The sequence below is a fragment of the Mauremys reevesii genome, linkage group 4, assembly GCF_016161935.1.
Source record: "Mauremys reevesii isolate NIE-2019 linkage group 4, ASM1616193v1, whole genome shotgun sequence".
In the NCBI taxonomy this organism is placed as follows: Eukaryota; Metazoa; Chordata; order Testudines; family Geoemydidae; genus Mauremys; species Mauremys reevesii.
In genome coordinates, this window is record NC_052626.1 from 29,154,255 (window position 1) to 29,179,304 (window position 25,050).

Below are 25,050 nucleotides of genomic sequence, written 5' to 3' on the forward strand. Positions count from 1 at the left end.
TTGTCTGAACAGTAATTTTATTTAAATTTTACAGAATCATTTTTGGAGTAGAACTGCGTATCTAACTCCAGTAACAATTTCTACAAAAAGAGCGTATACAGTACCCAGAAACATAGTTTTAAAAGCAACTTGTCATATCTGCATAAAACAAACCAATTAACTGAGTATCTATTTCTGCCAAAACTAGGTTTTGCTAAGTGAGGCAGTCAAACAAAATTAATGGGAGTAGCAGTAAAGGACAAGTTTAAAAACAAAAAGCAATATGGTTGATGTAAAAGCAGACTCCGGGGAAAATACAAGCCCTTCAAGTACTATACATATCAACTGGGAGTTTAAGATTAACCAATGTAAAAATTTTCTCAAGACTCTCAATTGTGGGTTTTAAACTAACATGTAAGTTCTGGTATTAAGACTCAAATCTACAGCTGAAGTCCTTAAAACAAAATTTATGTCCAGTAACTACCCCAGTGGTTCCAAAAAGGTCACAAGTTTATATGGCAGCAAATAGGTTTTAAAATGTTACATTAACATATTCCTTTCTGACCTATCTTAAGCTGCTCTAGTTTTTAAATGTTTCAGTTTTCAAAATCCCCAAAAGCTTAGATTGTAACCGCCTAGTATCATTCCATTTACATTAATAGAATGGCTCAGTTTTAGCCTCTCACTAGAATGTAAGATGTTACTGTCCAATGAAACACGAACCAAGTTTTTCTAAAAAAAAAATAATGCTGTTGCTTGAAGACCAGTCCATGATTCCTTAATCTCCTCCTACTCAGAAAATACACTTCCACAGCAACAATGGAGTTAGTCTGTGCAAGTACAATGCTATTTAAGTTCACATAATGACCTTACTTTTAAGCTGTGATTCTCCTCTAAGGATTTAAACATACCTTAACATTTAGAGAATTATGCCTATCATTCTCGTTAAACATTCCAGGTGAACAAGAACCCTCTGCCTTTGTATTGTAATCTTATGATAGTACCACTACACTAGAAGAGTTAGTATGGAAGTATTCAGACCAACAAAGCCACACTACAATGTAGATTTATTCCCAATACAGGGGCAGACAACCTTCTGTCTTTAGTATGGTATATAGCTACAGGTACTAAAGTGAAACAGGTCAAAGGCTAAAAAAGACACAAAGGTTGTTTTAACAAGGACCAATTCACTCCCTCTGAAACAAAACCAACTTTTAACAACTTAAGTATGCTGACACTGTCTGAAATCTGCATGATAAGTTGCTATGCAGTGCACCTGTAACAAAGTTGGACATATGTATAAGCTACAAAAGTAAGAGAAGTATTTTATGGAACAGAGTGAATGAGCAGAATTGGAGGACGCCTCTTGGAAAGCAGAATTTAGGGAAAGAGGTCAATATTAGCAAAGGTGCTGCTTCTATTTACTGAAGGATGGATTTTCCATTTGTCCGTATGAAAGTCAAAGCCTTTTCAGTCTAACTGCAGTAGTACTGCATCCTATTTGTCCGTCTTCTCTTGCGTGACTGAAATTCTTCAAAGAATTGCTGAATGTCCTCTCTTTTAACAACCTGATGATAAAATGAAACCCAAGTTGTAACAAACTAGTACAATAAAATACATATCTGGAAAAAGGACCACCTAACAGACAAGAACTACAGGAGAGAAGTTTCTCAGGACAGTATTTGTAACACACACAAAACACACTACCTCACCAGCAGTATCAAGGAATCCAACTTAAGAACAATGGTCCTGACCTATCCAGTGCGAAAGCATAAATTCCAGAATAAAAGCATGTAAACTCCCCCTCCCCCTCCCCGAATGGCAAAAAGAGCAGCCCCAAGGGAAAAGGAAAATATTAGAAAAGTAAAATGCTTGTCCAGCTCTTATGAACTATCAGGAACTCTAATTACCAAGTGAAATAAGATGAGTGAAGTGATCTTTTATTGGAACAACTTCTGTTAGTGAAACAGACAAGCTTTCACGTTTACACAGTAAGCTCGAAAGTTTCTCTTTCGCTAACAGAAGTAGGTGCAATCAAAGATTACCTCACTCACCTTTACTCTCAAATATCCTGGGACTAACATTGTTACAGAAACACTACAAACAAAAATGAGATGTCAGTAGGACTCTAGGGGGTTGAAGTCTGCATAATACGCAGTGCCTGTATTTCAGCCAAGTTAGGAACAGAACCGAAAATGGTACCAAAATGTCTCAGCTGAGGTAGTCGGGGGGGGGGGGAGCCACGGCTTTGAAGGCACAAAGGAAGTTCAAGGCGCTGACTGACAATGGGATGTTAATGTTTTGAATAAAGTAGGATTGAATAGATCAAGTGTGGTAGTAACCTATTCTTGCTCCTTTAAGAAATGTTACAGAGGCTAATAAAGGACAAAAAAGATGTTTATGCAAAAAAGTCATTAGATTATAAACAAAATAAATTAGTTGAATTTTTAAACTGCACTCGTCAATACTTTAATATACTAATAATGGGTTGTTACAGAAGAGCCTAAAGATAAACAGACATTATGTGCACAATTACAACGAGCCCAAGCAGTCTCTCAACAAACCTTTCCTTTACTTATGGCACATGCATTTTCTCAACTCTTAGTCAAAAATGAAGGTGACATTTCTTCTTCATTCTCCTATTTCCCACTCCCCCAAAAAAACTATGAAAATTTTAACCTGTCATAAAATAAGTTTTTTAAAAGAACTTGAGTTTTTTTTCTAGAAAACACTGTTTAGTTATAGCTTACTGTTCCTTCATCTGCAAATCGCCTGAGATAGTCAGTCAGTTCTGTCTTTAGGTCGTTGTATTCTGGAAGAAAAAAAAATAGAAAAAACCCCTCAACTGTATGCTTCAATAATTGCTTGCTATCGCCTCTTGATAACTAGTAACTGACTAGACTTGCTTCAGTAAATGGATTTCAAGTTTGGATTATAAATTAATGAAGAGCTGTGGAAGGCTTTATTCTAAGGTGGTGCTTAAATCTGCGTGTCCTCATACTCAACTTCACTTTGAGCAAAAGTTGCTAACTGTTAGAGCTGTGAGCGATGATGGCTTGTGACTTTGACAGGAGAAGCCCAAATCACAATAGTTGTATCCACCCCCACCCACTGAATAATAATGGCTATCAGATTATTAAATACACTGAAAAGATCACTCAGTCAGTTTGCAGAGAAAGAAAAAGAAGAGTACTTCCAAATAACAAGACACTTGGGACATTTTCATATTATTTTACATGCTGGCTTATTATTAAAGTCCTAAACATAGCTTGACATTGTTCAGCTAATCTCATCTCTCTATGAGCATGTGACTGCAGTCACTATGTAACTATAATATAATCCCATCAACTGAAGAAAAAAAAAGGCAACATTAGCACTTTAAACAACACAACTTAAACAACTGCTTTAAAAAAAGGTTTTATAATCAACTGGCAAATCAGAACCTGACAATCACATATTATTTAGTGGACTATTTACTATAAAAATACAGTATCAAAAAGTCATTCAAAACATTTCATGTCATAGCAAGAAACCGACATCCATTAAGTGACATAAGCTTACCTTATTCATATGGTGAAGATCAATCTTTCTTTTTTTGAAGCAACGCGTGCAATAACATCATCGTACCAGGTCGGTTGCTTCTCCATGGAAGACAACAGTTCTTTTTCAATGAATACTGTGGCCAGTGCAGTGAGACAACCCTGATCCATTGTGCTCAAGTATGTCTCGATGCGTTTAAGGCAAGAAAAGCTTCTTTTCACACTCACTGTTGTTGCTGGTAAAGTGGCAACTAAGCAAAAAAAGTGGTACGCTTCCTTAAGCACTTCAGAGCCCAGTTTCATTGATTAAGCGCAGCACGTTGCTAACAGAACGATTCTGAAACTGCTCATCTTTGAAAATGACACCAAACTCATTCTTGAGACGATCTAAATCAAAGTAACTGCCATAAGAATTGGAGAGTGAGGTAAAAGTATCTGTGGGGAACTATTTCCTGAAAGCTGGAAATCTTGATGAGTCCGATAGCTCAATGGAGTGGAGGGCCTTTATGTCTATAAACCTGAGAGCCAACTGCAGAATGATGTTATTAGTGATTTCACTGTATAGTTGTAAATACATTTTCTGACCATCTTCAGAGGATCCATCTTCCAAATCCAGCCTACACTTTTTTGGAGGTGAAGGTAAGTCAGCGAGGGTAGTGGCTGCAGAATTAAACACTTCTTTGAATTCTTCTTCTTTATGCAGATCACCAACCCTTGTGATTAACTGAACTTGCAAATTGCAGTAATCTACATCAACAGCCTTTTTCTGAAGAACATCACCGAGAATGTCGGTGATGCTGAAGATGTTACAGTAGGAGTATGGCAAGAAAAACTGGAAGTGGTTTAGTTTTGTAAGGTATCCTATGGCTTGTCACCGAGATTCTCCATCCCAACCACTGGCATTGACAATCTCCTGAAATACTTGGCAAAGTTTCTCTCTTTCCGAGACAATGGTATGTAGGACTCTGCTGTTTGGATGTCCATCAAACTGCACAGCGGGAAGGTATCCTTTGGCCCACAATTCAGTCCAGCAGTTCACTGTGTTTGCTCGAGCGTGTAAAAAATGTGGAGAAGCCTTCCAAGGTGCAAAAAAGCCACGGGTTTCTTTAATACGCTGCGCCCCTTGCTGGAGAACTAAATCTAATTTGTGGGCAAAACCATGCACAAACAGAGCTTGTGGAGCCTCTTTTTTCATTAGGGCTTGCAGACCTCCCAGCTCACCAGTAATCACTACAGCGCCATCATATGAATGAGACAAGTTTTCTTTTGTAGTTGTATTTTAACAGCACTGAATTCAGAACCTGCTTCAAAGCAACTGTGGTTCGATTTGCATTGACATTTTTAAAACCCATGAACTGCTCCTGTGTTTGCCCCTTCTTGTCCACGTAGCGTAACATAAGTGGAAGCTGGCTTAAGTGAGAAATGTCAGTTGTTTCATCTACTTCGCAAGCAAAAAAGCTGCACTCTTCAATCTCACGGTCAATGTAGGATATTATTTCTTCAGCTACACATTTGATCAATTTGTTTTGAAGGTCAGAAAAAATGGATGCATTTTTCTGCCAATAAACATTCAATCTCTTGTCATGACAAAAAATATAATAAAGTTCCCTGCAATTACCCTGACTGAGAGATTGTTCCATCTCACAACAATAATGGAATGCAAGTTCTTGACAAGATAAAACAACTGAAATATCAATTAGTCGCTTCAAAAACTCTGTTGTTCCTGACTTTCTCGGTGTGCTCTAAGATAGCAAGGCACCTTTGCTCACTAAGCAACACATCTATAGGAGTGCTTGCCTGCTCTAAGTGTTTTAAGGAAACTTCATTTTTGATGAGCTGTGTATAGCTGTGCTGCGTGACACATTTTTCCAGTCCCAGTAACCTTCATTAGCCCACGTTTTTTTTAGTTGAAAGAAGCAAACAGGGCCAACAATATAATTTGTTACTCATAGCGCTGCCTGTTAGCTATTTACGAACTTTGTACCAAGATGTCTGAAATTGCTGCGTTCTTTTCCCGTCTTTCTTCAAGATCTCCACTGCTGGTGTTGTTCTGCCTTCCTTAATGATTGAACATCTCTCTTCTTGAGATCTTAATGAAAATCCTCTTTTTCTCAGGTCAAACACAATGTCATTTTCTAGAGCAGCCATTATTGAAAATTTTAAAATCTCAAATTCCAAACATACGTCACCAAGTTCAGAACTGTCCTCAACAGCTACAATCCTGCCATGGCCTCACAGTGGTTACCACAGCAACACCTTTATAAACTGACTTCTTGGTGTGGTAAACTGCCATGGTAACAAGGCAGCTTCTTGAGGCACTATTAGCTTTACCAAGATTTGAGCCTCATGCAGCACTATATTCTTCTAACGTTTTGGCATTGCATTCCACTACCGGACAGTGAGTTGTGACAGATTTAAATCAAATCACAAGCACTTCTTGTGGAATTATATTAACTTTTTAATATAGGTGCTTAACTGTCTGTAAATCTATATTTATCGATTCGATAACCACTATGGAAAATATATCTTTCAGCTTTTAGGAATTCTTGGTTAGGTGTGCCTCACTTGCCTGGGCTGACAAGCTGGCTGTGCGGAAAGCAAAGTGCTATCAACACTAAATGAGATGGTTCAGAGAACATGGAATACAGATTCCAGTTCTAGCACTTGGCAAGTCTTCAGCTCAGTCCACTGTTTCCTTACCAGATTCACAATACACCTCCCCACAGCAAGTTACATAAAGCAAGCTGTACCTTTCTGAATGAGAATTAACTGAATCAAGCAGTTTGTTCTGTTCTTGGAAATTTTAAAACTAACACACTGATTTTTAGGAGCAACCAAGCATGGGGACATACTCTGACAACACCCCTGCGCCTGACATCACTGACAGATGCTTCCTACATAAGGGAATTCCCCTGTGCCTTGACCAACCAGCTTAAATGGGTATTTTAAGGACAAAATAAACCTGAAAATCAAGCCCTATGAATAAATTAATACATCAGTACTAGCTGTTCTTTATATGTGAACATTTGTTTAAACCCTCAAGGGTTTATTAGCTTAAGTTCACTGAAGCAGAACAGATTCTGCTCTGAGGTACAATACAGTCACAATGGCACATTGTGTTCTTCAGAAAAGTGGCAAGAGCATGAGTTAATACAATTGACAAAGTCTTCCGTGTAGGAGCCCTGACTGAGGACTCTGGCTTATTGACCCAGAAATGCTCAAACATGTCAGATACAGTGCAGCCTCTTGCTGAGGGACTGTTGCACCATTTTTCAAGTACCTCCATCTTCATGTCTATAGACACTGGACCAGAGTTTGGGTATACTCCACAGATAAGGGACAGAACACTGTCAGGAAATTCCATCTGCCCTGAAGCTGACAATTCCCCCGCCCCACACACAATGCATATAAGAAGCAAACTAAACTAAAATTAAGTGAGTGCTTGACTTCCTCATTCAGTTCCATACTTTTCACTCTTACCCCTCCCTACCTATTATCTACTTATAATGACAGCTGTGCAGGGCAGGGAAATTGTATTTGCGCTGTTGATGCTATATACATAATGTATGAACTCAGAAAACTAAGCTAGCTAATACAGTTGAACCCTGTTATGTCGCTGGCCTAGGGGTTTGCCAAAAAGCGTCGAGATAACCGATGATCGAGATAAACAAAAACCAATATGGCGGCAATACATTAACATGTGCTTGAAATTTCTTTATGTACATGATGTGCGTTAATAAATGAGAATGTACATGCACATGTTTTTGGAGGTTTTTTTACACAACAGCGTTGCCGCGATTTGTTTGATGAAGCGATCGGCATGCTATAAAAATGTACAGACATGTTTGCTAACAACAAAAGGCATATGTGCACCAACTAACAGCAGAGATTTACCAGTATATTAAGAATAAAAGTTTACATGTCTGTATCATGGCTTTGGAGACCTTCTCGTAGGTCTTTGCATTCAGTTTTTTTGGAGCGCAGTTTTTTTGTTTACCAGTATACAATACAAACCACCGTCGATTCTCGATACAAACCTTTATTATATTCTCCAACATTGCAAACACAAAGATCGCTCACAAAATCACAAAAAACGTGCGGGGTGTAGTTCGTTTTTACAAAAAGCTAACCAGTGTCAAAATTAAATTTGCGAGTCATTTCACTCTGACACAGCTCTGAAAAGTATCGTACACGCGGTTACTATGGTTTCTTTACAAAGTCTAAAATGCTTTGTTGCTTTTTGCCTTTAACAGTCTGCTTGAAAACAAATGCTTCAATATTATTTATGCTGTCTAAAACAGTTTCATCTCCTACAAAAGAACCATACCGTCGAATTTTCTGTAGCATTTCTACCACCTCAGCAGCTGAGGGAATTGGTTCCAAATCTTCGTCCGCATCTTCTTCATCTTCTTTGTCATTGCCGCATGCAGATGTGCTTGCCTGTGCTGACTGCACACTTGATACAATGTCTTCATCGGTGATCACGCCATCAGTAACGACATCTTTGTCGATTTCTATGTAATCTCGGAATTCCTGGACAGTGATGGCTAACTCCTGTGCCTCCTCTTCCAAGATAGCAACTGTAAGGCTTGATTTTCCCACCACTTCCGCGAGTTCTTCTGCGGCTGCACGGCACTGTGCCTGAAACTCATCATCGGAAATATCCTGAATGACGCAGTGCATCCAGCAGTTTGAGATTGTTTCCTTCTTCACGTCATTCCAGGCTGATCTCAGGAAGTTCATTGCATCTAGAAGGGAAGGGGTGTACTGTGCCTTCTTATCATCATGGAGCAGGTATTGGCGCATCAACATTTTCCTGTAGTACACCTTAAGCACTTGGATTATCCCCTGGTCCATTGGTTGGAGCTTACTGGTTGTGTTAGGTGGGAGATAAAAGATCTTAATGGCCTTGAGACCAGGAACATCCGGATGAGCTCTACAGTTGTCCACGATCAGTGCCACCTTCCTTTTCTCTGCTTGGAACTTCCTGTCCCACTTTTTCACCCATGCACTGAATAGATCTCCTGTGATCCAGGCGCTTGGCTGGCCATCGTAATCACATTGGAGAACTTTGGTCTGCTTAAAGCATCTGGGATTCTTGGACTTTCCTATAACGTAGAGCGGGAGTTTTTGGCTTCCATCCATGTTAGCAGCAACTAGCACTGTAAGTCGGTCCTTCAACTTTTTTCCACCGTGACAAGCCTCCCCACGAAACGCCATAGTCTTGTCTGGAAGGCATTTCCGAAAGAGCCCAGTTTCATCAGCATTAAAAATGTTCCGAGTCTCATAGGTATCCAAAATTGTGCGCATTTGAGTCTTCAGCCATGAATCCACTTGTTCCTGTTGAACCGCAGTGCTCTCTCCACAAATTGCTTTGAAGACAATGTTGTGCCTCTTTTTGAAACGATCCACCCACCCCTGACTTGCTTTAAAGTCAGGGTGTCCTAGCTTTGCAGCAAGGATGTCTGCCTTCTCCATCAGCAAGGGACCATTGACGGGAAGCTTTGTTGCTCGCGTATTTGTGAACCATTGAAACAGTGCATCGTCGACATCTTTGTGCTCAGCCACTCTAAGTTTTTTTCTTGCTGGATCAAAGACAGACTTCTCGTACATTTGCTTTATCACGTCGGCCTTCTTTTTCCATCCTGAAATGGTGTTTGCTGGAATGCCATGCTGACGACTAAGGTCTGCCGGTTTTCTTCCTTTTTCTAGCTGCAGTATGATTTCATACTTTTTCTCTATTGACTGATTGTCCAGTTTTCTCTTAACACCTCCAGACATTTTTAGAAGGGAAAAAATAAACAGAATAGCTACAGCATGTTATCCTTCAGACAAGATCAACAAGAATGAGTGAACGACCATACGGACCGTGATCACGTGCTACGTGAACTCAGCACATGCGCAGTGAATCGAGATAACTGTCTTATACACGCTGCCTGCACGTGGCTGGATCCGGCGAAGCGGGACGGGGAAGCCGGGCCGGGCGGCCGTGGACGGGGACCCGGAGCCGGGCAGCCAAAGAAGCGGGGCCGGGCGGCAGGCGAAGCGGGGACCAGGTAAGCGGGGCCGGGCGGACGGGCGGCAGGCGGCGGGACCGGGTAAGCGGGGCGGGCGGCCGTGGACGGGGACCCGGAGCCGGGCAGCCAAAGAAGCGGGGCCGGGCGGCAGGCGAAGCGGGGACCAGGTAAGCGGGGCCGGGCGGACGTCGGCAGGCGAAGCGGGGACCGGGTAAGCGGGGCCGGGCGGACGGGCGGCAGGCGAAGCGGGGACCGGGTATGCGGGGCCGGGCGGCGAAGCGGGGACCGGGTATGCGGGGCCGGGCGGACGGGCGGGCGGCGAAGCGGGGACCGGGTACGGGGCGGGCGGCGGCGGGCCGGGCGGGCGGCGGCGGGACCGGGTAAGCGGGCCGGGCGGGCGGGTACGGCGGGCCGTGGGGCTGGGAGCGGGAGCGGGCGGCCGGGACGCGGGAGCCGGGCGGCTGGGGACACGGTGGGTCGGGCGGCTGGGGAACCGGGCGGCTGGGGAGCCGGGAGCGGGCGGCTGGGGACACGGCTGGGTCCGGGAGCGGGCGGGAGCCAGGCGGCTGGGTCGGGCACGCGGGAGCCAGGCGGCTGGGGAACCGCGCGGCTGGGGAGCCGGGGAGCGGGCGGCTGGGGACACGGTGGGTCGGGGACGCGGGGAGCCGGGCGGCTGGGGAACCGCGCGGCTGGGGAGCCGGGGAGCGGGCAGCTGGGGACACGGTGGGTCGGGGACGCGGGGAGCCGGGCGGCTGGGGACACGGGGAGCGGGCGGCTGGGGAACCGCGTGGCTGGAGAGCCGGGGAGCGGGCGGCTGGGGACACGGTGGGTTGGGGACGCGGGGAGCCGGGCTCGAGATATTAGGGTTCGGCGAGATTAAAGAATCGACATAACGGATGAGAAACCCATAAGACAAAGTGGGAGTTTGGCGGTTCCACTTCTAAAACGTCGACTTAATAGGATTGGCAAGTTAACCGAGATCGAGATAAATGGGTTCGACTGTACTAACATGTCAACTTTTGAGAAGGAATTATCACTGCCGATCTGCTGAATTAGAAAACAAGCAGAAGTTTCTACAAAATCTGCTTCCTTAATATAAATAGTAACAATTAATAACAGGCGGAAGACAAAAACGTTCCAGGTTTCCTACAGAAATTTTTCTGGAGGTTAGTTTAACAGTCTCTTATAAGCTGCTTTTTAAAGAAACTGTTGCTATTTAAGTAGGAGGTCTATTAAATAGCTCCCTTAGATAAGCTATATATTTAACATGCTATGCTGAATTCTCAAAATAAAGTTATATTTACCACAGATGAGTTCTACTTGCTGGACTCTGTTCATGCTATTAAGCGTGTCCATTAAAGGATCTCTTCTGTCTGTTTCCTGGTCACTTGTACCTTTATTCTCATAGGCCAAGACAGTGTCACATTCATCAATCAGGAATTGGACATCCAGTTCTGAATACATTTTCTGAAGAGTAAAAGTAAGTTGTTATTTTCCAGGTTACAAACTTTACAGATCATTTGCCAACCTTTTAAGATCTCTCCCAAAGAAATTACATTTATCACATTATTTTATATCAGCAAGTATCTCAGCCACTTCTTATGAATGCTTCCAGAACTGTGTTTACTTTAGACAGTAAGTAAATAAATACAAAATGTTCACAGGCTATTGAATACTATTAATACCGAAGATGAGAAAGTCATCAGATAAGATCCACACTTGTTTCCTTAGGTTAGTGGAATGTTTTCCAGTAGATATTTACAGTCAGAACAAGGAAGTTTTACAAATTGTATTATGTATTGACTTCTCTTAGCAGAGTCTTCAAGGAGCTAATGTAAATGTTAGCCCAGAAAACAAAATGTATACATACTGAGCAGTCTTTGCATGTGCACAATTTACTCCGCCAGTTAGATGGCCAAAAGGTGGCGGTATCCTTCTTTAGAGACTGCTTGGTCTGGAGTTCTCGCAGCTTACAGACCGGTTCATCACTTTTTGTAACTGTCTGAATTAAAATGAAACAAGTCAGTATATTTCACTCTTCTATTCTATTTCAAAGGGGTTTCATTTAGGTTTTTCCCCAGTTTGTCCATTTCTTAGCTACAATACTGTCCCCTGCTTTGATCCCTGTTTTTTTTTAAAAAGCTCCCTAATGTGTGTTCAGAGTAAAGTCTGAATTACAAGGACACTGCTGCATACCCAGGAGAATCAGCTAAAACTGTTAAAGGTATCCATACTCTAAATTAATTGATCCTTCTTACAAATCAATATTAGATTCAATGCAAAAGCAATAAAGGGCTCAGAAATTAGATCTGAGCTAGCTTAATGGCACAGTTGCAGCGGGTGGTACTTCCAGATTTAGAGGTGATCTCAGGCTGATCAAGCACCAAAAGGGGTGACATAAGAAGAGGAATGGAAGATCTTTGCTGAGCATACTGTATTCCTGTGTGCCCTGGCCTACTGGCTGATCAATTGACACATTAACCTTTCACATCAGTAGTTACTGGCATGTCTACTGCAGTGGAGGCTGTTCTGGGATAAATACTACTCAGTTTGTGTAATTACGTAGATGAAGGATTGATAGGGAGCATGGACTATGTATTTCCTGTTCACAGAACCAAAAGAGGAGCTTTGCCCACACTAAGCAGAGAGGGAACATAAGACAATAAGAAAAATGTGCAGTTTACCCCTGGACACTTAGAGCCAGAACTAGTAGATGGCTCATTATACTGCTCTACTTGCTCTTCCTTGATCTTCCCTTGGTGATCTCCTCCACTTTCCTTTTTGATTTCTCTGTTCTCTTCTTCAGTTTCCTTGACATTCAGCACAATCCTTTCATCTTCAAGTGAGGTCACTTTGGTCACAGTAGGAACTAGAAAATGTATATCCATAACTAACATAAGCTTGCCAGTCAAAGAAAGCAGTTTCAGAATTACTTTTGACATGTAATGTCATACAAGTGCTCAAACGACACTGTACACTTCAATAAAAACAAGGTTATATTCTTGAGCTGTCTGGGGACCCCATGATCTCATTAAACAATAATACAACTGCTTAATCTTTTATCATAGCTTCCTCCTAATCCCCACGCCTCCTCCCGCAAAAATAGTGTTACAGAACAAGTCACACTGAGTTTATTTTTTATTAACTGAAAGACCGATTTAAACTGCTTTGTGCCTTCCCACTTCCAAAGCAGAAAAGAAAACCCTCATTATTCTTTCATCCTGAAAGCTTAGAGTTTACTGGAAAATAACGGCAAAAACAGGCGGGGAAATACCATGACCTCACAGGGTGCTGAACACCCCTAGGATGCTTGTCTTCCTTTGGGTATTTGAAATTCAATGGTATTTGTAAAGGTTGGATGGTAGCCAGGTACTTTCTCTAATTTTATTTTAGTATAGTTTATTCCCAATATACCCTTGAAATTATTTTTTTCAGACAGATGGAAGAAACCAAGAACACTATGTTTAATTTATTACAAAATACACTTTTAGAATGTTTACAGAGGTCTTAGACAAACAAAAGGAACAATATTCTGCGTGGAGGATGCAACAGTCTCCCAATTTTAGAGGCTTCTCAAAAACCAGACTGGTTTAAATAAAAATTTCTCCATATATATCTATAAAGTGTAATTATGAATCAGTTACAAATAAAATTAAGCAAACATACATAAGCATGTCACTCTCAAGCCCTGGAACTCTCTGTGGCAGATGCTCTCAAATTCTGGAGTGTGAAACACATGACTGCTGCTCCTTAAGAGCACTGCTTCTCCCTCACTCGGTTCACTGTCACTAGGACAGCTGACATTGTCAACATAATTTTCTAGAGTGAGTGAATATTAACCAAAGCGATCAAACATTTCACTGAGAGCATGTGCTACAGAGTTTGCTCCTTATTTCTTAGTTATTTTACCAGGGAAAAGACTCGGTCATCTCTTTTCTAAGCAATTCTGGTGGATATAAAAATGGATAGACCTCCACTAGCTTCCTTCATGATTTAGTGAAGCAATCTCAGCACCACAGTGCTAGAACATATTATATACAGGGAGCCACATAGCATAGTTATATAACAGGTTTACTACTTTGACGTGTAGTCAAGCGTATGCTCCATGCCATACCTATTCTAAGAAAAAGCACTGTCATGTATTTATACTACAAGAAGATTCCATGTATGAAATCCTTGTACATCAACCCCTTAGACACATCCTGAGGAGCCAACTTTTTATGACCTAACAGGTCATAATCAGCAATTGATATAAACCAACCATTTGGGAAACAAGCACCTTCAGCCAGCCACCTGCTCTGGAGCAAAGCAATCTAACGTAAGAACAGCCACACTGGGTTAGACCAAAGGTCCATATAGCCCAGTATCCTGTCTTCCAACAATGGCCAATGCTGGATGCCCCAGAGGGAATGAACAGAACAGGTAATCATCAAGTGATCCATACCCTGTCATGCCCAAAGTGAAGATGATTCTCTTTCTTTCTAGCTCCTACATTTTTTCTAATCCTGAAGAGAAGAATGTGCAGCAAAGAACACTAGGACTACTGTATTTATTTTTATTAGACAACTGGAGAGTTGTTTTCCCTAAGAGAGACCATGTCCCAAAGAGAGCAAAGGGGAACTCTCCATATCCATTTGAAGCAGAGTCACCCTTCAGGGTTCATTCACTGTGACTCCAACAACATCTCTCCCCCAACCTCTGTTTCCCAATATCTCCCCACAGTGTTGTAATGTCTTTTCAGTAGTTTTGATTTAGCCTAGAATGTAAACTCCGGGGGACAAGTATCAAGTCTTTATGCAATACTTGCCATAAATATCTACGTCGAGGAAATACACTTAACTACTTTCAAAACTTAAAAAAAACCAAGATTTAATAAAACTGAAGAATTAGGCCTTCCTTTTTTTTTTAAATAAAGCACAAAACCTAAAGTTGCCACATAAGCTACTTTATTGCCTGAGGTTTTTGTCTAAGTAGTAACACAATTTCTTCAGCCCTGTCAGCAAATATCTGTCTTTCACTTGGATAGGCTTACATGAGTTAAATCAGCTATGTTTGGGAGGTTTATAGAATAGAAATATTAGTAAAGCTCTCCTAATTTTACCTGCTAACTGTGAAGTATACGCCCAAAGGAAAGCACAGCAATTCATGCAGGCCTGGCACACCATCTCATGGAAGTCCCCACTCTCAGGGGGAACTGCCCCAAGGTGCTGTCAAGAAGAAATAGGAACATATGACAGAGACATTAGTCGCAAATTAATGGATTCTGCAGAGTGTTTTTGCTCTATGTTTAGTGGCAGAAAACAAGCATCATGTCCACCTCTTCCCTCATGTTTTCAGTATTCCCATTAGCAGTGTATTATCCCCCCTTTGTCCTCCATACCCTGCATCCATACTGCTAGAGGATGAGAGAGGACCGATGAGAGAGGACCAATCAAATTTAAGGAATGTATCCAGATTATTAGCCTCTCTTAAGTCTGGACTCTATCAGCCAAGAGAGCAGGAATACTTATGGATACTTCCAAACCTTGTCTATCCTAATAGGACAGACATCACACACTGCAGTTTTAATTAGCCCTCTTATTTAGTAATCTGAGATTCTCTCCTGGCTGAACAAGTTTTATAAAACATTGTATCCTTCTTCAGCTTCAGAATGGGACGAATGTGAAAAGAGTTAGATACAAAATCTAAACTGTCTTCAAACAAACTGGTGAGAAACATCAAGATGATTAAAATAAATTGCCTCCATTTTCTTTTGACAAATCTGACCAATTTTTATAGTTAAAACTAGAATATTCATCAAAAATACTTAATATCTTATACAAACATTTAGGAAAAAATAATCCTATAATTTATCTGAATCAGAAAGTCTATAATTAATGCAAGGTATACTATACCAACAATATTCCTATTTCATGTCTTTGTTCCAGGACTTCAACCATTCTACTTGCTTCTGTCTGGTTGGAATTTCACAATCTACCCTTAGCAACATGATGAGCTGAACCCCTAAACCCTGCATAAAGCAGGTGATTTTCAAAGGCAACAATGTGACCTAGGCACCTAACTCCCATTTACTTTCAATGGTAATTCGGTGCCTTGCCCGTTTGCCTTGAAAAATCTTCCTAATCGGACACTGACTGTGCAGTTTGTTCCCTCCTACCCAAAATAAATATGGCTCTAAGTTAATGTCCCATCAAATGAGCTGTCATTCACCACAGATCATGATCACAGTTGATAACGGTGTGCTCAATAACTTCTCCAATTCCAATGGGAAACGCTATCATTCAGAACAGTCTTCCATACAACATTAAAGTTTTAGATGTCTATAGTCACTTATTAGGACTAGTTTATACATTAAGAGCAACCTTGAATAAAGAAGAGGTCCTCTCCAATTTGGGTACTAGTTCATTATGAGGACTGCCAGCATGAAAGAATAAAGATTTACGGTTTTTCGTACAGCCTGAAAAGAGCTAATCTGAAACTCTTGCCCTGGTTCTCAAAAGATCCCTACCTACCTTTCCAAGTAAGATTTTCCCTAAGGAATCACTAATTTTAGCCTATTTCCAGGCAAGACGACAATTTTCTTGAACACATATCCTTACCCTTCCATGGAACCAGTCTTCACAAACTATGCACTGGATCATTTCATCTGGGATCTACAAGAATGGTTATATTATTAGCAATAATATCAACCTTCAAAGTTTCTCACAGGCCTTTAAGTGCCGTGTATTCTAAAGAATATACAAGTGAATCACTTTCCACAGTGAGACACTTAAATTGCATGGCCATTACAAATACTTACCGCCTCACCAGCCAAAGTTTTTAAGCACTAATTTGTTATATTCTGGCTAGAGATTCCCAATTGTCTAACAAGATTATTGTTCCATTATCGCCAGATATGTTCTCTGTGACATTCTGCACCCCAAATTTACCATTGTGATGTAATTATGATATGTTTTGTACAAAGTATGCCTTGTGAGGTATCATTCTAAAAGTCTTGATCTGCTAAACATTAATATCTCATTGGATTATATGTGCTATCATTGTACATGAAGTTAAGAAGTTTTGCTATTTATGTGTTACTGAAAAATGTGAAGTTAGAAACAGCCTTTCAGGTACAACAATGAAAAAGCTAGACAGTACTAATGGCCCATCAGCTAAGACAATGGAAGATCTTATCCTTACCAGTACTTTTCTATGAACTGGGTTGGGAACCTGACCTGGAACAAGAGTTTCCCGCCATATGGAAAAACTATACAAGAGGGAAGTGACCTCATGACTAGGAATCATTCCCCTACAAGACAACACTTGGAAACACCAGAGGAACAAAGACTGAACTGAGGAAGGGGGTCCCAGGTGGGAAAGAAAAAAGCCCTGCCTGTGTAAGGAAGCTAAAATCTGCTTGTATCATCAGTCAGGGTGAGATATTGCTGATTCAAATCTAGTTTGTATGAGACTGAGATTGAAATTTCCTAGGTAACCTGCTTTGATCTGTTTGCTATCACTTATAATAACTTAAAATCTATCCTTCCGTAGTTACTAAACTTGTTTTTTGTTTTATCTTAACCAGTGTGTTTTTAAGTGAAGTGTCAGAATCTTGGCTCTGTTAGCAATGGCTGTTGCATACCTTCCCCCTATCGAGGGGGAAGCAGACTAATTTAATGATCTTGCACTATCCAGAACTCTGTGCAGTGCAACATGGTATAATTCTGGGTTTATACTCCAGTAGGGGTGCAAGGGTGAAGAGCTGGGAAATTGGCTGGTGCCTTCACTGTCAGTCCATGAGTGGCTTAGGTAAAGCACTCAGGTGAGACAGTCAGGTGTGGCGCACTACCTGCTGTCTTGTTGGGTGATAACAGGGCCTGGCTGGGTATCACCAGCAGAGCAGTGTGGGAGGCCAACCCAGTTGAATGGTATGGGGGCACTGCAGTTCCAATGGCTTCCAGGCTTCACCCCGGGGATGACAACCAGTCTCTCTCTCTCACAAACAAATTAAATCTTCACTGCAGTGCACTTATGACCCCTTTCTCATAACTGGAAGCGTATAAATAATGGACACAGCAGTAGAAGCAGAAAATTAGGAGTCTCATCCGGTTTGCAGTAGGAGAGCTAGACCTGCTAATTCAACTTTAGAATTCTGTCAAACATAATACAAGACAATCTGGTTTATTATAAAACGTTGTTTTTAAATAATCCATTTGCCCATTATTATAAAGTGCTAAATGCCCTAAAACTTGCCAGAGTTGATGGTGTACTGTACTTCAAAATTATGGTGTTTGTCTTATTAATTTATACATTCATATGGGTCTGACAAGAAACCAGATGTTTGTTTTCCTGCATTTGCTATTTTGGTATTGCCTATTCCCAAGATGCCCTCTGACAAGAATTCACTATTTCTTATATAATTATAGTGTAGTAATATTTCATATTATTAAAAAATACAGCATATTTAGCAAAATATTATAAACACACTCTAACTTTCCTTATCCATTGAAGAGGTAAGAGACAGACTACTTATAATCCAATATTTTGAAGAGAAAAAAAACCAACCTGAAATGTTATGTGCCAGTCGAGTAAAGCGGTGAATTTTAATTCAGATATGACTGCTTCATAATGTACAATACCAGTGCTGGGAACTTTGATATGGGATATGTTTTTTATCATTCACTTCTTAGAGACTGTGCTTTGTTATTTAATAATTGGAGGGGTATTTTATTATTATTTTGAATTTTCAGGTGAACAAATACAGAGTTGGGACATTATAAGAAGAAAATAATTGGAAATCCAAGATTAACGCACAAGCTGACTCACTTTATTGAGGGAACTGCCCAGCATTCATTTATCAGGATATGGGGATAAAACAAAACATGATTTTATCTGTGGATGGGGGGCTGGCCCTTCATTTAAGTTTTTGAATAGGGAAACAGCATTAATTTATTGCCCGTGTTCCTTGTCTATTTTCAAGGCAAAACACATTGTACTCTTAAAACACTGTCCAAATGCAGACTACTATATAAAATGATTAACAAAAGTAACACAGCAGGTAACATCTCTCTATTAAGATGGAGTCCATTCTATGGAATAATTTGAGGATCATAGTTCTACATAAGAACAGCCATACTGGGTCAGACCAAAGATCCATCTAGCCCAGTATTCTGTCTTCTGACAGTGACCAATGCCAGGTGCCCCAGAGGGAATGAACAGAACAGGTAATCATCCAGTGATCCATTCCCTGTCACTCATTCACAGCTTCTGGCAAACACAGGCTAGGGACACCCATCCCTGCCCATGCTGGCTAATGGCTATTGACGGACCTATCCTCCAGGAATGTATCTAGTTCTTTTTTGAACCCTGTTATAGTCTTGACCTTCACAACATCCTCTGGTAAAGAGTTCCACAGGTTAACTGTGTGTTGTGTGATGAAATACTTTTTTGTTTGTTTTAAACCTTCTGCCTATTAACTTCATTTGGTGACCCCCTAGTTCTCGTGTTATGAGTAAATAACAATACATTATTTACTTGCTTCACACCAGTCATGATTTTATAGACCTCAATAATATCCCCCCTTAGTCATCTCTTTTCCAAGCTGAAAAGTCCCAGTCTTATTAATCGCCCCTCATATGGAAGCCGCTCCATATCCCAATCATTTTTGTTGACCTTTTCTGTACCTTTTCCAATTCCAAGATATCTTTTTTGAGATGGGGCAACCGCATCTGCATGCAGTATTCAAGATGTGGGCGTACCATGGATTCATACAGAGGCAATATGATATTTTCTGTCTTATCTATCCCTTTCTCAAATTCCCAACATTCTGTTAGCTTTTTTGAGTGGATGTTTTCAGAGAAGAATCCATAGTGACTCCAAGATCTCTTTCTTGAGTGGTAACAGCTAATTTAGACCCCATCATTTTTATGTATAGTTGGGATTATGTTTTCCAATGTGCATTACTTTGCATGTATCAACATTCTATGTAGAAAAAAAGTCTGTGCGTTTTATCCATAGTATTATTACTGATTGTGCATTTCTTACCTCATCTTCAGGATCAGGATATGGTCTTTTACAAACACAATATAATCCATAGAAGTTGTGATTATACTTATTGCCTGAATTCACTTTTCCCTTTTCCTAGAAGGGAAATAGGATATATGTTTTAATGTACAACCTGGTGAAAAAACATGAACATTATTGAGAGTGTACAACCTGAAGACAATTCTCATCCTATTTAAACCTCCTAAGAAATGACCCACATGCTATCTTGACAATATAAAGATTAGTGTCTAAACTTACTGGAAATAGCTTGCACTGCAAATTTTTGAATTTGCTGTTTCCACAGTCACAGCGGAAGTTTCTGGAAAGAGAGAGACATAATAGTTCAGATTGTTTATGCTGTCTTAAAATAATGTCTTATTTTTATAAGTGCTCCTTATTTAGAACCATGAAATGCTCTCACAAGCTATTTAAACAAAAACATATGTGAAAATTGGCTAGACTGTCCTGAAGCCTTACCATCTCATGCTGTGGTCCTGTCAGATCTCAGCTCAGCAGTGTTGAGTTACATCAGTATTTGGTTGGGAAACCTCAATGGAAGATCTAATTGTTGCTGCTGTAACTACTCACATGCATAAAGGCAAGCACGTGTTTTAGTGTTTGCAAGACTGGGGCCTAAGTTAGTTGGATGTCATGAGAGCCTGTACTACTGGAGATACTGTCTTTTGGATGAGAGATACAACTGAACTCCTTCCCACCTATGATCAGTCAAGGTCACACTGAAATGTTTGTATTAACAGGGGTATTAGTTGGGGTGCTCTGGGAAAATTCTCCTTTGGACAATTCATCTGTCGACCAAAGATTCAGTTTCAATACATTCTGATGATAATCTTCACTTAATATATTCAAATATTTTTCTACTTTAACCTACATGGTTGGGTAGTAGTGCTGTGCTTTGCTGAACAGCCATTACATTCTATCCCAGAGGTGGCTGCATGCTAATGATTAGCACTGTGCACGCTACGTATTTTACTTGATTCAGATGGATGTGGTGGGCCTTAATATTTAGAATGTTCTTTACAATGAATAAAAGTGCTTATAAAACATGTGAGCAAAAATACTTTATAATTTAACGGAGGAGCACAATCTGTACTTTGGAAATAAGTGTTTTGAGATCAATGTTGTTTTTTTCTGAAATCCACTCCCTCCAGACCCATGTAGTAATTGCTTTAATGAAAGGACCCAAATGTACTGTGTACTACTTCAGTACCATTTCTGCCTCTGCAATCAGCAATCGTTTTCCACATCACAGATTAACACCTCTTTAAGAAGATGGACACTTAGCATAAAGGCACAGACTACTTTTTGGTGTGATGCTTCACTTCTTCACAATATGAAAAAGAAGTGTGTCAGAAATTATTCCAATATCTCCCCTCTCTAAAAAAGCTTTACCTTTTTGTATATAGTTCAAATAACTTGTGTGTGCCATGACATTCATAACTGCAGGCTAAACAGATTCCTGCTGGTTCTTCTCCTGGTGGGGTGCAAGTACTGCAGGCATACAAGGCTTGTCTTTTTACAGCACCCTACAAAGACAAAATAAATGACTACAGAAATGCAGAGAGATGCAAAAATAATTAAAGGAAGATAATTTGCTGTTGAAGTGAAGTAGTAAATGCAGTTTGTGTCAGAAGAACTGGATTTAGGACACGGGTGGGGAAACTTTTTGGCCTGAGGGCCACATCGGGGTGGGGAAATTGTATGCAGCACCATGAATGTAGGGCTGGGGTGCGGGAAGCCGTATAGGGTGTGGGAGGGGTGCGATGTGCAGGAACAGGCTCAGGGCAAGGGGCTGGGGCAGAGGAGGGGTGCATGAGGGGGCTCAGGGACGGGGGTTGGGATGCAGGAGGGGGTGCACAGTGTGGGAAGGGGCTCAGGGCAGTGGTGCAGGAAGGGGTGCAGAGTGCGGCAGGGGGTATTGGGCAAGGGTTTGGGGTGCAGGGTGTGGCAGGGGCTCTGGCCAGGGGTTGGGGTGCAGGAGGGGAGCGGGGTGTGGTGGGGACTCTGGGCAGGGGGTTGGGGTGTAGGAGGGGTGCGGCAGGGGGCTGGGGTGCAGGGTGCGGCAGGGAGCTTAAGGCTGGGGTGCAGAAGCAGTTCAGGGTGTGAGCTCAGGCCCAGCGCCGCTTACCTGGAGTGGCTCTGGGATGGCAGCGGCATGTAGCTGGCACCATGTCCCTTGGCCGCCCCCCCGGGGGGGGTGGTAAGAGGGCTCAGCACGCTGTCCTCGCCTGTGAGTACCTCCCCCAAAGCTCCCCCTGGCCACAATTCCCCAGTCCCAGCCAATGAGAGCTGCGGGGGGCAGGACCAGCAGGTGAGGGCAGCACGTGGAGCCGTCTGCCCCCTCTCCCAGGGGCCTCAGGGACGTGGTGCTGGCCACTTCCAGGAGCGGCGTGGGGCCCATGGCCCCACAGGGGTGGCAATCCCGTGGGCCGTATCCAAAGCCCTCAGGGGCCGTATCCAGCCCACAGGCCGTATCCAAAGCCCTAAGGGGCCGGATCCGGCCCACAGGCCGTACTTTGCCCACACCTGATTTAGGAGCAGGTTGGTATTTGGTGGGCAATCTGGCACTGGGTGCAAAAACAACAAGGCATTTTGTTAGTGCATTCACAAAATTGCCAAGTGCCTTCTTGTAGTACAAAATGCTGACCCTATGAATGGCTCTTTAAAAGGGGATAGACTAGGATAAATGCAATGAGGATGTGAATATGTTTCCTAGTCCTGGAAATGCAAATTTTTTTTTCCCTGAAAAGGCTCTTGCAATACGTGAGACGCACCCTGAGCCACACCAGGGTTTGCTTCTCATGAACCAAGCCCTGTACTTGAATAAATAGGGAGTGGGATAATTTGTTGAAAGAACGAGGAGTACTTGTGGCACCTTAGAGACTAACAAATTTATTTGGGCATAAGCTTTCGTGGGCTAAAACCATCTTCATCGGATGCATGCAGGGCCGGCTCTAGGTTTTTTGCCGCCCCAAGCAAAAAAAAATTTGGCTGCCCCCGAGACCCCTGTGCTGCCCCAACCCTGGGCTCTCCCCCGCACACCCCCACCCCCTGCCGCCCCAGCGCTGGGCTTCCCCCTTTCCCCCCCCCACCAGTGCCCTTCCCCCACCTCCCTGCTACCCCAGCCCTGGGATCCCTCCTTGCCCCCACCAGTGCCCCCACACCTCCTGCCGCCCAGCGCTGGGCTCTCTGCCTCCCCCTCCACCTGCACCCTCCTTCCGCCGCAGCCCAGGGTCACTGGTAACTCGCTCCTGGGGCGGGTTATTCAGCAGGAATTTTGGGCTTGCACAAAACACAGACAGGATTGGTTCCCATATGGTTACAGAGCTGCATTAAAGTGGAACAATTTTCAGCTTGTGTGATTGGAGGATATCTGGATGCATATTATAAGACTGTCCTCCATAAATGAGGAAAAGTTGAGGTGCCTTTATTATTCTTTTGTTCCACTCTTTCTTTCTATGGGGAATTTGCCAATGCAATATCACTGTCTTCCTTTTAAACAAACAAACAAACAAACAAAGGCTGTTGAAAATAGCAATTCCAGTCCTAATAACCACTGGGAAGCGTTTCTTGCTCAATTTTATCCTACAAAAATTTTTCTAGAGCAAGTTACAGTGGATCAGTACATTTGATTTGGGAGAAATGAAGTAACAGCTGCCCAAACTGAGCTTGAGCATTCCTGAATTTTGAGGTGTTCAAATCCGGAAGGCAGGTGCTGTGTGTGGGTGGAGGCGGGGGGGGGCTGTGGGCTCCACGAGGGAGCACGGCGGCATGTATGCAGCAGCATGTCTGGCGCTGCACAGAGCCAGATACGCTAGTCTGAGTGGCACGGTAAGCGGGCTGGGAGGTTGGAGAGGGGGCAGAGGGTTCAGGGGGGCAGTCAGTGGTTGGATAGGCATGGGAGTCCCAGGGGTTTGTCAGGGGACAGGTGGGGGGGTCTCAGGAGGGGGCAGTTGGGAGAAGGAGAAGGGAGGCTTAGATAGGGGGTGGGGCCCCAAGGGGCAGTTAGGGGCAGGGGTCCCGGGAGGGGGCAATCAGGGGACAAGGACCACCGGTGCTTAGATAGGGGGTGGGCTCCTGGGGGGCAGTTAGGGGCAGGGGTCATGGGAGGGGGTGATCAGGGGACAAGGAGTGGGGGGAGGAGTTGGATGGGTTGGGGTTTCTGTGGGGGGCAGTCGGAGGGAGTGGATGGTGGCAGGGTGGGGCTTCCCTCCCCGTGGAGTGCCCTGTTTTTTGAATGTTAAAATATGGTATCCCTACTATTCACAGCACTCACAGCACACTGCCGCATGTGGTCCCCCTCCTTCCTTTCCAGTTGGTAGTGGCCAAGGAATGCTGGGAAATGTAGTTCTTCCCTGCTCCAGGGCTGGCTCTATAGGCAGGGAGCTAACCAAGGAACTACAGCTCCCAGAGCCCCCTGTTGGTTCTCAGCGCCCATGCTAGATCCCTGCCACCCCTGCAAATGGGCTGCCCCAAGCAGGTGCTTGCTTTGCTGGTGCCTAGAGCCGCCCCTGAATGCATGCATGCATGGAGAGGAAACTATGGGTTAAGCGTCTTCAGAGCGAGGCAAAGTACTGTGGACACCAAGCCCTCTATTTATCCACAGAGCAGGCAGAGACCCCAACTTTGTCTCCCACCAATGCCCATCTCATAACCGTTGCCGATAACTACATTTTGTCTGATGGGGTAAACCCTTGAATTGGGATGTTGTGGGGCCCCACTATCAGCCTGCAAACCATGCGTGGGAGAGAGAAAGAGCACAGAAAGGCACCCTATCAAAGACAGGGTTTCCCAAAATACAAGGATGTTGGACCTCTCCCTCTGCCCCAGAGGGACCATCTCCACAGTCCAGCTTTGCCCCTGAGCTTGCCACAAAGGGGGCACCGAGTGCATGGCAGAGGGGGAGGCCAAGCGCCCCCCCCGAGTGGCACTTGTTCGGCTCTGGCTCCATAAGGATCCCACCTACGGACTCCTGAAGAAAATCAAAGACTAAATCTCACCCCAACGCTGCCCCGCGACAGCCTCACCACACACCACCACCCCCCCATCGCAACCCCGCTCGCACTTGTCCCGCCCGGGGGAGCCGCTCCCAGTGCACCTGCCTTGGCTCCGAGCCCGTCCCCGCCGTTTCTTCTCCGCCTGCAGGAGGCTCCCGGCCCGGCCCCGCCCCCTCACCTGGGAGTAGCTGCAGCGCTCGTGGTCGCTCCCACCCAGCACCGCCCGCGCCTCCTTCTCGAGCTCCTCGTTCTCCGCCAGCACGTCAGCCAGGGAGACCACGGGCTCCTCCGGGGCCGCCGCGCAGCCGCCCGCGGGCTCAGCGCCCCCGGCCGCGGCCTCCATCGCGGGATCCGACCGAGGCAGACACGGCACAAGGCGGGAAACGAGACCCAACGCTGGGGGGCGCCGCCACAACGGAAGCGGAACTGCCAACACGCCACGTGACGCGGGAAACCGCAAAACAAGGGTTCAGC

The 25,050-nt window shown here is 43.5% G+C and overlaps 1 protein-coding gene across 1 annotated transcript; it reads right to left on the minus strand.

Moving 5' to 3' along the window:
- UBR7 (ubiquitin protein ligase E3 component n-recognin 7) lies at window positions 1-24,919 on the minus strand. The gene is made up of 11 exons (XM_039536841.1): window positions 24,755-24,919; window positions 20,972-21,105; window positions 19,820-19,880; window positions 19,562-19,657; window positions 16,135-16,188; window positions 14,637-14,742; window positions 12,220-12,404; window positions 11,406-11,537; window positions 10,840-11,002; window positions 2,730-2,791; window positions 1-1,547 (listed from the first exon to the last, which is right to left on the minus strand). The coding sequence occupies exons 1-11, from the start codon at window positions 24,917-24,919 to the stop codon at window positions 1,455-1,457; spliced, it is 1,251 nt and encodes a 416-aa protein (XP_039392775.1). The 3' UTR covers window positions 1-1,454.
- Window positions 24,920-25,050: the final 131 nt, after the last annotated feature.